Consider the following 16,329-nt stretch of genomic DNA (forward strand, 5'->3'; position numbering starts at 1 on the left):
TGATATATGTATTGATAGATTGATAGAGCTTAAGGAATTGGCTCACACAGTTGTGGGGCTGGCAAGTCTGAAATTCACAGAGCAGGCCAGCAGGCTGGAAACTGAGGCAGGGTTTCTATGTTACTGTCCTAAGGCAGTATTCCGTCTTTTCTGGGAAAGCTCAGTTTTTGTTCTTCTCTTTTTTTTTTTTGGAGACGGAGTCTCGCTCTGTCGCCCAGGCTGGAGGGCAGTGGCACGATGTCGGCTCACTGCAAGCTCCGCCTCCCGGGTTCACGCCATTCTCCTGCCTCAGCCTCCCAAGTAGCTGGGACTACAGGTGCCCACCACCACGCCCAGCTAATTTTTTTGTATTTTTAGTAGATATGGGGTTTCACCATGTTAGCCAGGATGGTCTCAATCTCCTGACCTCGTGATTCACCTGCCTCGGCCTCCCAAAGTGCTACAGGCGTGAGCCACCGCGCCTGGCCCAGTTTTTGTTCTTAAGGCCTTCAACTGATTAGGTGTGGCCTTCCCACATTATCGAGGGAAATCTCCTTTCCTTAAAGTTAACTGATTGTACATGTTAATTATTAGGTTGGTGCAAACGTAATTGCAGTTTAATGCATCTATGAAACACTTGCACAGCAGTGTCTAAACTAGTACGTGACCAAGTAACTGGGCACCGTAGCCTGGGCCATCTGATACAGAAAAGGAACCATCATTGGCATCATGTACCCTGGGCTTCATGTGTGCCAGGCGTTGTAGCAAGCCCTTCCACAAGCACTGTGTTTATCCTCATCAACATATTTTACAAGTGCATCAACCCCAGGACTCAAAATAGTGAAAGCAATTTGCCCAGGAAGACAGCCGAGTAGAGTCAGAGCTAGATGCCTGGTCTGTTACCACTACACCTCACTGTCTTCCAAAGCTCCCATCTTAATAATCTAAATTTAGCAATCTAAAGAGTAATGGAGTGACCCAAAGTCACTCAGCTTCTCAGGGTGGACCTAGAATTCAGGTCTCCTGGCTCTTCGCCCAGCTTTCTCGCTCATCGTCCTGCCCCACTGTTCCTGGAAGACTGCACGTCATCCTCTGCAGGACTCACTTTCCAGAGAACTGATGGCTGCACATTGTTGACCCCTAGGACAGCAAGCCCCATCCAGGGTAAGATGTACTAACAACACAGAGCAGAAAGACCCAGGCTGCCGTCACCTTCTCAAAAGACAGAGCTGCTCAGAGTTTGTACCATGAAGTCTCTTTATTGCTGAAACAACTTCATAATGAGACCCTTTCAGGACATCAGTATTGAAACCTCCTTGAAGTAAGTCTGAAATGGAGCTATCTGGTGACAGATCCATCTTTGTGGCAGTTTGTATTTTAGTGAGATTAAAGGGAGGTTGCAGAAAGCGCTCCAGAATCTGGTGCTATCTATGCAGAGGGAAATAAGGCCTGCTAGGACTGCATTTGTGAGGCATGCTGCTTACTGGGTCTGTCTGCTTTGGGTCTTCCAGTATATTGGTTAGGGCTGTTTAGTTGCAGGCAACAGAAACTAATACCAGGTAGCTTAAGTAAAATAAAAACAAATCAAAGAAAAACAAAGCAAATAATGATGGGTTATCTTATGAAATCAAACTAGGACTTGGAAAACCAACACATGAGACTACAATTAACCAGGGCAGCTCTGGGCCCCTCTGCAGCAGTTCAGAAGTCTTCAGAGCATGATCTGTCATCCCTGAAAGTCAGTGCTTTCCCAGTCTCTATTTCTATTCAAATTTCCAAGAGTAAGAAACTGATATGCTCAGCCTGAGTGAAGTGTCTAATCCTAAAAAACCTGCCCTTGCCAGTGGTGCAGATAGGACAGGCAGAGAACTCTGAGAGCTTGCTTCTATGTATAGGGGGCAGGTTGCTACCATAGAAAGGGGAATTATTTTCTAGCAGGAATTAATCTCCAAGAAGCAGCTCCTATAGCAACTGATGATAATAGTAACTTGAGCCTTATATAGATACAAACATCCATGTTTGTAGAGCTCTGTATCCATTGCATATATATGTGTATGTGTCTTTATGTTTTGCCCACTCCCTTTATAGTTCTGCCCTTACAGCCTTCTATTCTGTTTCTATAGCATTGTATTATAAAATAATCAGCTACAAATACAGTCTGGGGCCCCAGTTTACAAAGATTTGTCCCTAGGCTTGTAGCATCCTGAGATGTTTATGTGAATGTAAGCACCATGCGGGCAGAGACTTTGCTTGTTCTTTTCACCCTGTATCTTCACGAGCCTGGCACATCATAGGTGCTGGGTGATTGTTGAATGGGTAGCAACCACCCACCAGTACAGGGACACCTTCCCCCCTGCCCCAGGAATTCCAAGGGCTTCGCTGTCTTGGTCCAAGGATATTCTTTAGACCCATATATCCCACCCCCAATACCCAGAATCAATAGATAAGGTACCCACCTTTCCAGGGGGAATGGTAAAGAGCCTAGCTCTGCCCATATCTAATCCAGGTTTGATACAAAAGAGAGTGCTAGCTGACACTAGACGCCTGGCCATAGAGGAGGGAATCTTGGATGTTTGAAAACTAACATTGTTCAGACAAAGTGGGAAAAGAATCCAGGCCAGGACAGGCTGACTCAAACCTCTAGCCCTCAGACTGGCTGAGTAAAGCTCGCCACACGCTATATCTTACTGTCGTCCTTTAGGAACCTCCTCTGGAATAGTGGTGAGAGAGCTATATATTATTTGGTATATAGGTAATGTGAGCACTGTGGTAAAGAGTGAACTGCAAATTGATATTCAGAGGGTTCCAAAATGAACTTCCAGCCCATCCCAACCACCCCCTCTTTACTGGGAGCTGGTGAGATCCGTTAACCAAGGATGGTTTTAGGAAACTGTCCTTATTCTGACCTGATCCAGATTGCCCCTCATCATTCAGTGATACGAAGCCCTGCTGATGTCCTGTGTCCTTCTGGGACTGCCACCCTGTTTTGTCCCATTCAGGCCTGGGCTGACTCAGTCACTTCCGTACCGTGTGATTCCTCTTTGCATGCCAGCTCCAGTCCCTGCTAATGCACACGCTCCAAGTCTGGTTGAGTGAAGCGACGTTAATAATACAGCAGTGGAGGACGGTTTTTTTATTTTTGGTTTTTGTTTGTTTGTTTGTTTTTTGTTTTTTTGAGACGGAGTCTTGCTCTGTCGCCCAGGGTGGAGTGCAGTGGCGCGATCTCGGCTCGCTGCAACCTCCGCCTCCCAGGTTCAAGTGATTCTCTTGCCTCAGCCTCCCGAGTAGCTGGGACTACCAGCACCCCCACCTCACCCGGCTAATTTTTGTATTTTTAGTAGAGACGGGGTTTCACCATATTGGCCAGGCTGGTCTCGAACTCCTGACCTTGTGATCCACCTACCTCAGCCTCCCAAAGGGCTGGGATTACAGGCGTGAGCCAGTGTGCCCAGCCTTCAATGGACAGTTTTATGGCCACGGAGGGCTGCTACTTTCAGTGGTTTTTCAAAATGCCTTACAATGCCTACCTCTTCTCCAGGAAAGTCTGCTTTCTCTATTTTAGAGATAGAAACCGACAGCCGTGATGACCTTGAGACCCAAAGGTCAGTGTCCAAGCAGGAGGCCAGAATGAATTCCTAGGTCCTGGCCGAAAAAGATCACAGAAGATCCAAGTCAGAGAGTCATGATAGCACTGCAGTAGAATAGTGACCACTTGTCACAGCATGCCTGCCCCTGGCCACATGTGCCAAGTGGCAGTATATGACTTTGTTCAGTCTCCAGGAGGTAGATGTTATTGCCATCATTTTAGGGATGAGGGACCAAAGGTAGTGAAGAGCTAAATCTCTTTCCCAGGATGGCAGGACCCATAAAGTCACCTTGCCGGGGTTCAAATCCAGTCTGTGTTTATTAAAAACCTCATGCTGGCCGGGCGCAGTGGCTCACACCTGTAATCCCAGCACTTTGGGAGGCCGAGGCGGGCGGATCACGAGGTCAAGAGATCAAGACCAGCCTGGCCAACATGGTGAAACCCGTCTCTACTAAAAATACAAAAATTAGAGGGAAGTGGCGGCATGCGCCTGCAGTCCCAGTTACTCAGGAGGCTGAGGCAGGAGAATCACTTGAATCTGGGAGGCGGAGGTTGCAGTGAGCTGAGATCACGCCACTGTACTTCAGCCTGGGTGACAGAGCAAGACTCCGTCTCAAAAAACAAAAAAAATCCTCATGCCATATGGCACTAGATGCTTGGCCATTTATGGCCCTCCATGAGCCTTTCACCCTTTCCAAGTGTCAGTCACAGAGCAGGGAAAAGGCAGACAAACCCAGGCGTGCAGGATCGGGGCTCAGAGGAGCAGAGTGGAAGGCCAGGCACTAAGGCAAGACTTTGCAGAACCTTCCCCCAAGGGGGATACCAGAGCTGTTTTACCAGCGCTGGCTGCCTAGGGTGGCTCTGGCTACTTTAAAGGCTTGGAGTCTGGAAAATTCAAGGAGTTGAGGAGTCACTGAAATGGAACCTGAAAGTACCCAGTTGGGTGATTCTCTCATCGGCTCTCTGTCCACCTGCTCTGGTGTGGCCAGGGCTGCAGTCGGAGTGATTGACCAGCCCAGGGAACCAAGCAGTCTGGGCTGTAACCCCTGTGGTCCTTTGAAGCCTTCCTTCTGTGCCTGACTCTGGCAGGAGCACACACTGAAAATGTGTGGGAGGTTCTCCCGGCCCCTCAGTCTGATCTGCCCTCTGTTTATTCTCCAGGAAGACCAAGCTCTCTGTCTCGGGGACAGCAGATCTCGTTCCACTCTGGGTTCCCCAAGTGTTTGGCAAGCTGCCTTGCCTCCCAGGGCTCCCTGTCTTTCTTTTCTCTTTTCTTTTCTTCTTTCCTTTCTTTCTTTTTCTTTCTTTTCCTTCTTTTCTCTTTCTTTTCTTTCCTTTTTTTTCTTTTCTTTCTCCCCTTTCTTTCCTTTCTTTGCCTGTTTTTTTGTTTTTTTTTGTTTTGACAGAATCTCTCTCTGTCACCCAGGCTGGAGTGCAGCGGCATGATCTCAGCTCATTGCAACCTCTGCCTCCCGGGCTCCAGCAATTGTCGTGCCTCAGCCTCCCAAGTAGCTGGGACTACAGGTGTGCGCCACCATGCCCCTCCAATTTCTTTGTATTTTTAGTGGAGACGGAATTTCACCATGTTGACCAGGCTGGTCTCGAACTCCTGAACTCAAGTGATGTGCCTGCCTCGGCCTCTCAAAGGCTGGGATTACAGATGTGAGCCATCGCACCTGGCCCAGTTTCCCCATCTTTAATTGAGAGGCTGACCTGAGCTTTCTCTCCCACACTTCCCTGGGCCAGTGACCACCCCGCCCTCATGGGGAAAAGACCTTGGCCTGGTGTCACAGGGACTCTGTCTCTGCCTGTCCCCTCTTTTCAGGAAGTCTGTCATCCAGCTCGACCTTGCCAACACCAAGAAAGCAATGATCGTCCCCGCATTCGAGACGCTGCGCTACCGGCTCTCCTTCCCCAAGTCGAAGGCGGAGTTGCTGTCAATGCTGGACATGGGGACCCTCTTCACATTCAGGTGAGTGGCTCTATCTGCTGTACTCTGGGGGTGCTCGAAGGCCTTCTTTCTCCTGGGAAACCCAGATGCCAAAGCTATTGATCTGGAAGTTTGTTGCTCACCTTAGTCCATTGTGACGCCAGGGAAGGCACCACTTTCTCCAGACAACGTCTGTGTAATCTCCCTCCTCTCCCCATGCCGGTACGTGCCATGTACTTTTTTGTGCATGGATGACAGACGTTATGTGTTCAGATGGACGGGTAGGCATGTTTGGAGGGCTGAAAGGTAGGAAGGTTTAGCTTATTTCTGTTTGTCCTTTTTACTAAACTCAGTTTAGGTTCCTGCTCCCATCTCCTGGCTCCGAGCTCTCTCTTTTGTGTGCTTGCCCATCCATTCATTTGGTAGGTGGGTTTCATTCTATTAGCACCATGGCAGTGGTTTTCCTTCTTCTTTGTGGTATGAGTGGTCTGTTCTCAGAGCCCCTGAGGCCTGGGGGATGTGTAGCCGTTGTGTCAACAACTTCAAGTCATCAAGGTGACCCAGCACATGTGGCAGCCAGCTTTCCTGTTGCCCAACTGATCATCGCAAATGGAACCCTGATTTCCTTCTTTCCTAGGCCCCTGAGTCCTACAGGAACATTGCCAGGGAGCTCCCCTGTCACCTGTCCCGAGTGTTGCAGGAGTCTGTGCCACTGCACAAGTGCAAACAGGTTACATGTCCTGGGGACAGGCTGCAGCATTACATGTAGTGATCCAGGGAAAAGTAGGTGGCCTGCTGGGTGCCATAACTGAGCAGTCTGAAGAGAGGGCTGGTGCTTCCGCTTTCTCCAGTTTGTTTGTTTGTTTGTTTTTGAGACAGAGTTTCACTCTTGTTGCCCAGGCTGGAGTGCAATGGCGTGGTCTCGGCTCACTGTGACCTCCGCCTCCCAGGTTTAAGCGATTCTCCTGCTTCAGCCTCCTGAGTAGCTGGGATTACAGGTGCCCACCACCACACCCGGCTAATTTTTGTACTTTTAGTAAAGACAGGGTTTCACCATGTTGGCCAGGCTGGTCTCGAACTCCTGACCTCAGGTGATCTGCCCACCTCGGCCTCCCAAAAGTGCTGGGATTACAGGCGTAAGCCACCGCGCCTGGCCCTGCTCCAGTTTTAAAGTGAGGCCACTATTGTGAATGATGTCAGAATGGCCAACACTTCCTTGGAGCTAAAAAGCATACCTTTCTAGACCATCGGCGTTTTATTGAAAACACTATAGTCATAATAACTTGGGTTTTCATACCGCGATTAAGTTTCTAGAAATTTCTAGAAAGTTTCCTCAAATAAACTATATCTTGTGAAAATAACTATGAGATGGGTAGTTCATTCAACAGTTCAGAGGTTATCATTTTTCACATTTTATACAGACGAAGAAACTGAGGAGTGGAGAGGTCCCAGGAGAGCCAGGACTCAAACTCCAGCCTTCTTCCTCTATCGAGAATTCTAGAAAGTGACCTGGAAGAGTTAGGAGGCCCCCACCCAACCCAAGCCTTCCTTCTTTTCTGAAAGAAATAACTACCACTTATTGCATGCTTAGCATGTGCCAGGCACTGTGATTACATATTTAATTCTCACAATAAATCTATGTGACAGATACTGTTATCCCCATTGCCTGGATAATGAAACTGAGGCTCTGAGAAGTTTAATAACTTGCCAGTGACACACAGCCAGTGAATAGCAGAGCATGGATTCTGCCCAGGTCTGAGGAACCTGTGTGTTCTTCGTCAGAATACCATCTGGCTACTGATTGAGTCCTGGATTTTTTTTTTTAACCCAGTGTTTTAAAATGCAGGGTAAAAACTTGCTCCTCGAAATTGAGACTTTCAGACCAAACCTGAGTCTAAGTCTCCCGTGGATGCCATAGTCTGAGCATCTGACACATTTCCAAGGCATCCTTCCTGCCATCTTCATACCACGGTGAACCGAGAACTCATTTCACAGCCACATTTGTGGCCACAAGAGCTGGGGTGTGGCCTGCTGTGTCCATGATTGCCGCTCTGTCCAGCAGCTTGCAAGCCATCATGCCAAGTGCTAAATTACAGCCCCTGTCTCTGAGAGATTTGCTATTGTCACCTGCTCTCCAAATAACAAACTCTTCAGCCTCTGAGCAGCCGAAATCTGCTCCCTACCACACCTGGAATGAGAAAGCGTCCACACCCCTACAAGTCCTCTAGGGCGGTGGCTCCAGAATGTGGTCCCCGGGCCAGTAGCTTCAGCATCACTTAGGAACGTGTTAGAAATGCAGAGGCTCAAGCCTAGCCCAGACCTCCTGCATCAGAAACTCTGGAGTTGGAACCAGTCTTCCAGATCATTCTAATGCATACTCAAGTTTGAGAACCACTGCTCAAAGCAAAGTGCCCCAAATCTCTTCTCCCCAGTAGCATCCTGTAAGGCGTACCTAGGAAACCTCTCTCGTTTTCCCATCCCTTTTTGAGCGGGGAAGGAGGCTACCTGGCATTGCTAGTCTCAGACAGCAAGACTCAAAGTTCGGTGTCTACTGGCCTGGCAATAGGTCATTCGCAGGCTGGGGCTTGTTTGAACAATAGGTTCATTGTACCCTGACTGCACCCTGTGCTGCCCAGCCATTCAGCAGGCTGTCAGTGTCCAGGCTGAAGTGATCAAAGCTGCCTCCTCAGCCAGATGAGTAGAACTGACCCAACTGTCCCTACAGTGGAGTGCAATGGCACCGTCTCCCCTGTTCTTTTCACTTCCTTTTCACATTATCATTGTCCAACAGTTTAGATTATAAGGATGGATGGCCAATAATATGGCTGTCAGTATCACTGAGAGCAAGACCACTAGGTATCGGCGTCATATCTGGGAAGCAAACAAGGAGAAATAATAAAGAGAATTTTCTCTCTCTCTCTTTTTTTTTTTTTTGAGGTGGAGTCTCGCTCTGTCGCCCAGGCTGGAGTGCAGTGGCCGGATCTCAGCTCACTGCAAGCTCCGCCTCCCAGGTTTACGCCATTCTCCTGCCTCAGCCTCCCGAGTAGCTGGGATTACAGGCGCCTGCCACCTTGCCTGGCTAGTTTTTTGTATTTTTTAGTAGAGACGGGGTTTCACCGTGTTAGCCAGGATGGTCTCAATCTCCTGACCTCGTGATCCGCCCGTCTCGGCCTCCCAAAGTGCTGGGATTACAGGCTTAAGCCACCGCGCCCGGCCTCTCTCTCTCTTTTTTTTTTTTTTTTTTTTTTTTTTGAGGAATTACCATGTATCAGAAACTGCTCAGTACTGTGTGTGAATCAAGTCACATAATCATTACAAATCTATGAAGTAGATACAGCTATGTCCGTTTTGCCAAGAGAAGGAAACAAAGGTGCCAATTAGTTAATGTACCCATACCTGTTGAATGACAGAATTCCAACCCAGGCAGGCTGCCTCCAGAACCATTGTTTTTTAACCACTTTGTTAAACTAGCATTTATTGAATTCCTCTTCTATGCCGATATTGTGCCAGGCTCTTTACATTTTCTTATTCAGTCTCCTTGGCAGTTCAACCAGATAGATACTATTTTCCCCAGTTGACACAAAAGGAAATTAATGCCTAGTTAAAGCATTTGGTTCTACAAGGTGTTCAGCTCCTAAGTGGCAGAGGTGGGATTTGAACCCTGGCCTGATCTCTCCATTGTGCTGTGCTTTAAACCTCATACAAGTTCACGGCCATCAGCTGTGCTGTGCCAGTTCTGTCGAAGGCATCAGGTGTCAAGACTGCCCATTCAGCAAGTTCACAAATGGAAAAGCAACTGCTTCTGGGCCTAATTTTTGGATCATACCTGAGATTGACATCTCCCGCAATATCCCTTTTCCACACTCCATGAAAATGACATTGCTTCACCTTTCATTTTTCTTCCATTTAAGTGGCTTTGGTTTTGATGGAACTTGCTGTGTTGATGGGGCTGAAGTTCAAGTTCCTGCCCTCCCCCAGCCTGGCTGTCTCACCCAACAGCACAACTTGATCAAAGCCCACCTATTGGCCAGTGCCCGTTCAGCCACACTGGCCAGTTCCCTGAGGGTTTGGGGGCAGTCCAGCCTCAGTGGTAGAAAACCAAAAGAAAGAAGCAGCTGTGTTCCCTGCCAGAAAGTGTCCCTTTGGCCACACAGAACACTCACCCTCACTTAGCGCCTCCCTTGCTTTGGAGAGTCTGCCCGCAGGATGAGATAGAATCCAGGACTTCCACTTCCTCTCTCTCTGCGGCTAAGCTCTTGGGTTCCCACCCTTCTGTCTTGTTTTCATTTCATGAAGCTTTTCTTTCCAGCTCTGGATACTCCTTTTCCTAACCGTTCTCTTGGTCCCTGTCTACTCCTTCACTAGACGCCCAGCTTCCTGCCATCTCTCTGTAGCTTCCAGAGGCATATTGCCATCCCACATGTGGGCCCATCTCGGGTGCCTGTCATGTTGTTAGGTTACTCATTCATTCATTCAGTTTAGTGCACGATTGTTGAGTACTCGTTCAACAGGCCAGGAAGTGTGGGGGACAGGGACATGTAAGAGAGCTGACCCAGCTGGCCGTGGTGGCTCACACCTGTAATCTCAGCACTGCGGGAGGCCAAGACAGGTGGATCACGAGGTCAAGAAATGGAGACTGTCCTGGCCAACGTGGTAAAATCCTGTGTCTACTAAAAATACAAAAATTATCCAGGTGTGGTGGTGGGCTTCTGTAGTCCCAGACACTTGGGAGGTTGAGGCAGGAGAATCGCTTGAACGCTTGAACTGGGGAGATGGCAGTTGCAGTGAGCCGAGATTGCACCACTGCACTCCAGCCTGGCAAGACTCCCATCTCAAAAAGAGAGAGAGAGAGAGAGAGAGAGAGAGAGTTAGAGATGACCCAGCCAGTGCTTAAGGAGGCTCCTGGTTCTTGAGTGAGGCTTCCTGGGTTTTGAATTGCAACCCCAGCACTTACTGCTTTTACTTTGACATTTAGTGAGTTATAAGAATTTAAAACAATATCTGTGTGTGTGTGTGTGTGTGAGAGAGAGAGAGAGAGAGAGAGACAGATTTAAAATAGTCTCAGTACACAATAAGTGGTTAACTAATATTAGCTGCTTCTTATTATGGTTATATGACTGGATTCATTTTCTACTACTGTATAACAGTTTATCACAAACATAGCGGCTTGAAACAAATTTGTGATCTCACAGTCTCTAGGGATCAGAGATCTGGCCACGGAATGACTGGATTCTCTGCTCGGGATCTCACTGGGCTGAAATCAAGGAGTCAGCAGACCTGCAATTCTCCTCTTCCCAGATCACTGGTGGTTAGCAGAATTTCTTTCCTTTCATTCCTAGGCCTAAGGTCCCATTTTCCTGCTGGCTTTGGGCCACGGACTGCTCTCCTAGAGTCTAGTTCTTTGCCACATGGCCCCCATAGGCAGCTCCCAACGTAGCTCCTTGCTTTCTTCCAGACCCAGGTCTAAAGGGTCACATGATTCCATTATCTCCCATTTTCACACAAGGTAAACTGGTGAGTAACCTCATTTATATTTACAACAATCCCTTCTGCCATATAATGTAACATAATCCCAGGAGCGATCACATATATACTCACAGGTTCTGCCCCAAGGGGAGAGCACTGTACAGGGTGAGAGTCATGGGGGACCGTCTTATACTCCTGCCTACCACAGTGGCCTCTGGCAGCAATCGCTCTACACAAGCCAACCTGCAGTCAGTTCCTGAGAAATAGCATGGAGCCCTCCAGGAGTTCCTTTTCATATTGACAATCTCCTCGTTAGTTAAGTCTGCAGATAGCAGATGGGATTAGGGTTTCCTGTAGCTGCTGCAGCAAAATACTAAAAACCGGATGGCTTAACATAATAGAAATTTATTCTCTCACGATTCTGGAGGCCAAAAGTCCAAAGATCAAGCTGTCGGCAGGTCCATGCTTCTTCCCCGAGGTCCTAGGCCTCTTTCTGGTGGTTGCCAGTCGTGTTTGGCAATCTTTGATTTACAGATGCACCCATCATTCCCATCTCTGCCGATGCCTATACATGGTATTCTTGCGGTGTGTCTCTGTGTCTCGATTTTCCCCTTCTTATAAGGATAGCAGTCATTGGATTAGTGCCCACCCCAATCCACTGTGATCTTGTCATAACCTCATTATATCTGCAAAGATCCTGATTCCAAATAGGCCCCATTCACAGGTACTGGGGGTTGGGACTTCAACATAGCTTTTGGGAGAGAGACAGTTCCACTCACCCGAGAACTACATCCGGGTACACCTCTTCCTCCTCCACATTGGCTGCATTTGGAGAGCTTGCCTTCCTTCCCTCCACCCAGTGGCTTTTCTCTATGTGTCTCAGGTACCACGTCTGGACGAAAGGCCACGCACCCACAAACTTCGCCAAGTGGCGGACCGCCACCACGCCTTACCGGGTGGAGTGGGAGGCCGATTTTGAGCCGTATGTTGTCGTGAGACGCGACTGCCCGGAGTACGACCGGAGGTTTGTAGGCTTCGGCTGGAACAAAGTGGCGCATATCATGGAACTGGATGTGCAGGTGAGAACGGAGCGTCCACCTAGTGCGACCAACCAGGGAGAGGCCTAGATCCTAGAGCTTAAGGGATCCTTGGAGACGAGAAAGCCAAGAGCTAAGAGGGAACAAGGTATGCTCGTGGACCAGTGGTAGTACTGATCCTTGGGCTCTTGATCCCAAACCGTTGCTCCTTCCTCAACCCTTGGGTGAGAGTTGGGTTCTTGGCCAGGACCCAGGTAAACGTGAGTTTCCTGTGACAAACCATTTCACCTCCTCATCCTCACCCAACCTGATGATGAAGACACGCAAATGTGACCATTCGTCACTTGGCCTTTGAGTCACGTAACACGACAAAGCATGCTGCTAAGATGTAGCTAATTATTCCACCCTTTACTAAAAGATTTGTAGATGCATACATCATTACTAACAGAGTGGTGACTCTGAGACTGTTTAGTCATGAACTCCTTCATTCATCCCATTGATACATATTGAACTCCTACTTCGAAGTAGATCTTCTACAGAATTCTAATAGGTGAAACCAAGGATCAACAAACTTTTTCTGTAAAGGATCAGATAGTAAGTGTTTTGAGCTTTATGGGACCTACAGGTCTCCTTTTCAACTACTTAACTCTGCCATTGTAGTTCAGTCTTAGACAGCCTTTAAACAAATGGGTGTGGCTGTTTCAATAAAACTTTATTTACAAAAACATGAAATGGGCCAGACATGCTCTAATTTTTCAGCCCCTGTGTTAAACAAACAAAAGCAAAGCTGCTCTGGTTGAATTAGAAGAAGGATTCCTGGGTCCCTCCAACCCGATTTTGGTTTGTGTGTGTGTGTATGTGTGTGTGCTCTTCTCCAAGACCTCTCCTCCTGGTGCACAGTGCACATATTTTTCAACGAGAGCACCTCCAATTCAGAAAAAGCTAAGGTTGGATACTGAGTGCTGGCCATTCATGAGAATCACCAGGAGAACTTTCCTTCCCATAGTTCCAGTGTTTGAGAGCAGTCCCAGGTGATTGAGAAGCACTGGGGTTGAGAACCACTGATGTAGACAGAAGGTTATAGAATCATGTCCATATTTAACAACAGAAAGCAGGGCTGTCAGTATCCATATTTTTGATAATACTTTGAATGAGCAGAGTGCTACTCATGGGCAACAGTGTTCAGTCTGCCTCAGCTTCTGCTTCAAAGGAATGTCATGTTCATGTGTCCGGCAGTGCTGTGAGATGAACTGGTTCAAAGATAGTTAATATTTCCAGCCATGAGACCTGGACTTTGCTTGTTTTAGATAGTTTTGACAGAATTCTTGAAAATATGTTGCATATTTTCTTTTCTTTGCCAATAGCATGTCCCAAACATACTCTTACCCTTTCCAATACCTTAAGGAAGCAATGAGTGCACACCTGCCAGGTAATAACACGCATACCCATGGAGCTAGTGCGGTTGGTGGGGGATCTTTGTCCCTCCATTAAATGTCCCAGACAGTTCAGCTCTGGGAGAGCTTGCATTTTCTTTTGATGGTTTTTCTCACTCATTCCTCACCAGCAACTGTCTTTTCTGGCTGCTGTGGTATTGTTCTACCTATAACAGCCGCCTTTCTCCATCCCAATTTTCCCCGAGTTTATTCTTATCTGCTCTGGGCTGGGAAACTAGATAACAAAAGCTTATCAGACAATATGTCCAAAATGAGAGTAAATAGATCTGAGTAAAAGTGTGCTGAGTTCTCCTCTAAGCGGTATGACCTAAATCTGGGTCACCTGTTTTGGCTCTTCAGTGGCCTTTTATTTTTGGCCTGAGAATTAAGCTGTATTCTGCCAAGTTGAGAATACTGGATGACAATGTGACCTGCTATAAGGATGTGTCAGGGAGAGGTTTGTTCTTGGTGAGCTTACGTCCAGCGAAACATTTGTTTTTATTTCACCGTGTCGCTCATTTTTTTTTTTTTTTTTTTTTTGGTACCTTCTTTTGCACTCATCTGTTGAGGCTGTCAGATCGCATTAAGTCCTATGAGGAATCATAAACAGATGTCAGTTAATTGAGCAAGAGAATATCCCATGGCGTGTGTCATCCTAGAGTGTCCATGTGGGTGTAAGCCCACATCTATTAAGAAACCTTTTCTAGGCCATGAGCTCGGCTCAGCACTGTTTATACAGTATTGGCTTCCCCGTCATGGTCATCGTTCAAGAATATTATTACTTTCACCTTATAGATGAGAACATGAAGGCTCAGAGAAGCCAGTTTCCTGGTCCAAGGTCATGGAAACAGCCCTGAACTGCCCCACTCCAAAACTATCATGCTGTCTATGTACCCCGTGCTTGTGGGTGCCATTATCAAGTCATTCATTCGCTAGCCATTCAGTCATTCGCTTGGGCCTTCATCATGCATGACCCCGGCCAGGCTCTGGCAGGTTCTCACGCTGCTCTTGTCTTCTTCCAGGAGTATGAATTCATTGTGCTGCCTAACGCCTACATGATCCACATGCCCCATGCCCCCAGCTTCGACATTACCAAGTTCCGTTCCAACAAGCAATACCGCATCTGTCTCAAAACCCTCAAGGAAGAGTTTCAGCAGGACATGTCCCGCCGCTATGGCTTTGCTGCCCTGAAATATCTCACAGCCGAGAACAACAGCTAGCACCAAGACGCCCACCACTAGGGGGAGACATGCTGTAGGGGAAGTGCCACTCGCTGTTTGGGGCCCAGCCTTCAAATTCAAAATTGAGCCATGCTTTTTTGGTTTGTTTTTATTTATCTCTTTGGCCCAGCCAAGCTGCCCTCACTACAGAGACCTTGCACAAGGATCCAGCCAGTCTGTCTCTGCCCCACAACCCTGCATTCCCAGAGGTTAGATATGCAGCCCACCTAGATGAGTCTCTTCAAGAATGGGAAATCAAGGGGTGAGAGGGAGTAAAAGGGTTTTCATCTTACTGCAAAGCCACAAGATCAAGGCAGGGCTTTAGGATGTTCTGGTTGCTTTTTAATAATTATACTTCGCATCATAACTAGGGAGAAAGGGAAGTCAGGGTGCTAGGAGTTATTCGTCCCAGGAAATAGAAGCGAAATTGTCTTTGTTTAGTGGAAACTTTCCCCTTTGCCCTGCAATGTAGCTGGGCATTCAAACGGAGGGGAAACCAATGACCTGAACCAACCACATGGAAAAACCCAATGGGGACATCGTAGCCAGGGGGTCCTGGAGGTGAGGTCAATGGGTTTCCTTATCCCCAAAGTCACTCCTGTTTTGTTTTTATTTGTTTTTCTTTGGGGATTTTGTTTGTTTATTTTGGGGACTGGCAATCCAAAACAGAAAATCTGATCCTTTGAGGCTCTGCAGGAAAATCAGCTGCCTCTACCAATCACCCTTTATCAGCAGTGGCCCGGGAAGGAGATCAACCATCTTCGGCCAATATTGAAACATGGGCAGCTTCCTTCAGGATGATCACCGAGGCTCCCGTGACTTTGAACTCCCTACTGTCCAGAATCCAGGGGCCAAGATGGGGACTGCGGAATTACGAGGGCTGACTGTTTTACACCGGTCACATTTTCTATTGGCAGTGACTGATTCATGGGAAAGGGCTTTGAAGGAACTATTTCAGTGCACACGCAAGGTACGAACCTCTCAGGCCTTTAGAAGAACTTTAATAACTCATGCAAGCCCAGTTCTGAAGATCGACGTATCCATCTAGAGACCTACAGGAAGAACGCGATTGGGTTCCTCTGGTTCTTGCCTGCTTCACTGTGGATGGGAAGAGGTGACAACCTCAGTCTCCCTTTGGGACCTGGCCAAGGGTAGGCAACCACCTTCACCTTCACACGGATTGAGGAGACACTGGACTTTTTACCCATTTTCTTTAATCTTCAATATTAATGTTGTGTTTACATTGATGAGAACGAGAGTTAATGCCCTACCCTCTGCTGGGCTGTTTGTATTGAGTTGCAATGTGACCAGCGAAAGCTGCATTTAATAAATGAAAGTACAGACTGTTTCTTCCCCATTCCCCTCCCACTCTTGCAAGAAGCTACTGAGACACACCTTGACAGAGAGAGGTAAATTGCAATGGATAAAGAGCAACTTCACACTTTTCTGTTGCCCCATTCTATTTTTCTCATCATTTGAACTTTAACCCTTTTTTTCCCCCTTTTGCCTGAGGTTAGATCCCACTCTGTCTCTAACTCAAACCATCTTCAAGTTTTTCCATTCAGCATCCTTCTCAACACTGAAGCCAGATGTTGTCTTCTACCAGATGTGGGCTAGGAGGGTAAATCCTGGTAATCAGTTGTAAAGGGAACATTGCATCCTTGGGCCTGGTAGTCGT

At 47.6% G+C, this 16,329-nt stretch overlaps 1 protein-coding gene across 6 annotated transcripts in view; it reads left to right on the top strand.

Moving 5' to 3' along the window:
* LARGE1 (LARGE xylosyl- and glucuronyltransferase 1) overlaps window positions 1-15,999 on the top strand; it is a 631,116-nt gene extending 615,117 nt beyond the window's left edge. For 4 of the 6 annotated variants that reach the window (XM_025399702.1, XM_025399705.1, XM_025399700.1 and 1 more), the window contains 3 exons: window positions 5,391-5,537; window positions 11,845-12,040; window positions 14,454-15,999. In XM_025399702.1, the coding sequence (XP_025255487.1) occupies window positions 5,391-5,537; window positions 11,845-12,040; window positions 14,454-14,651 (541 nt within the window). In that variant the 3' untranslated portion in view covers window positions 14,652-15,999. The remainder of the gene's footprint in view (window positions 1-5,390; window positions 5,538-11,844; window positions 12,041-14,453) is intronic. The other 2 variants (XM_025399704.1, XM_025399703.1) reach the window with 2 other exon arrangements.
* Window positions 16,000-16,329: the final 330 nt, after the last annotated feature.

This window comes from Theropithecus gelada, chromosome 10 (assembly GCF_003255815.1).
Source record: "Theropithecus gelada isolate Dixy chromosome 10, Tgel_1.0, whole genome shotgun sequence".
Taxonomy (NCBI): Eukaryota; Metazoa; Chordata; class Mammalia; order Primates; family Cercopithecidae; genus Theropithecus; species Theropithecus gelada.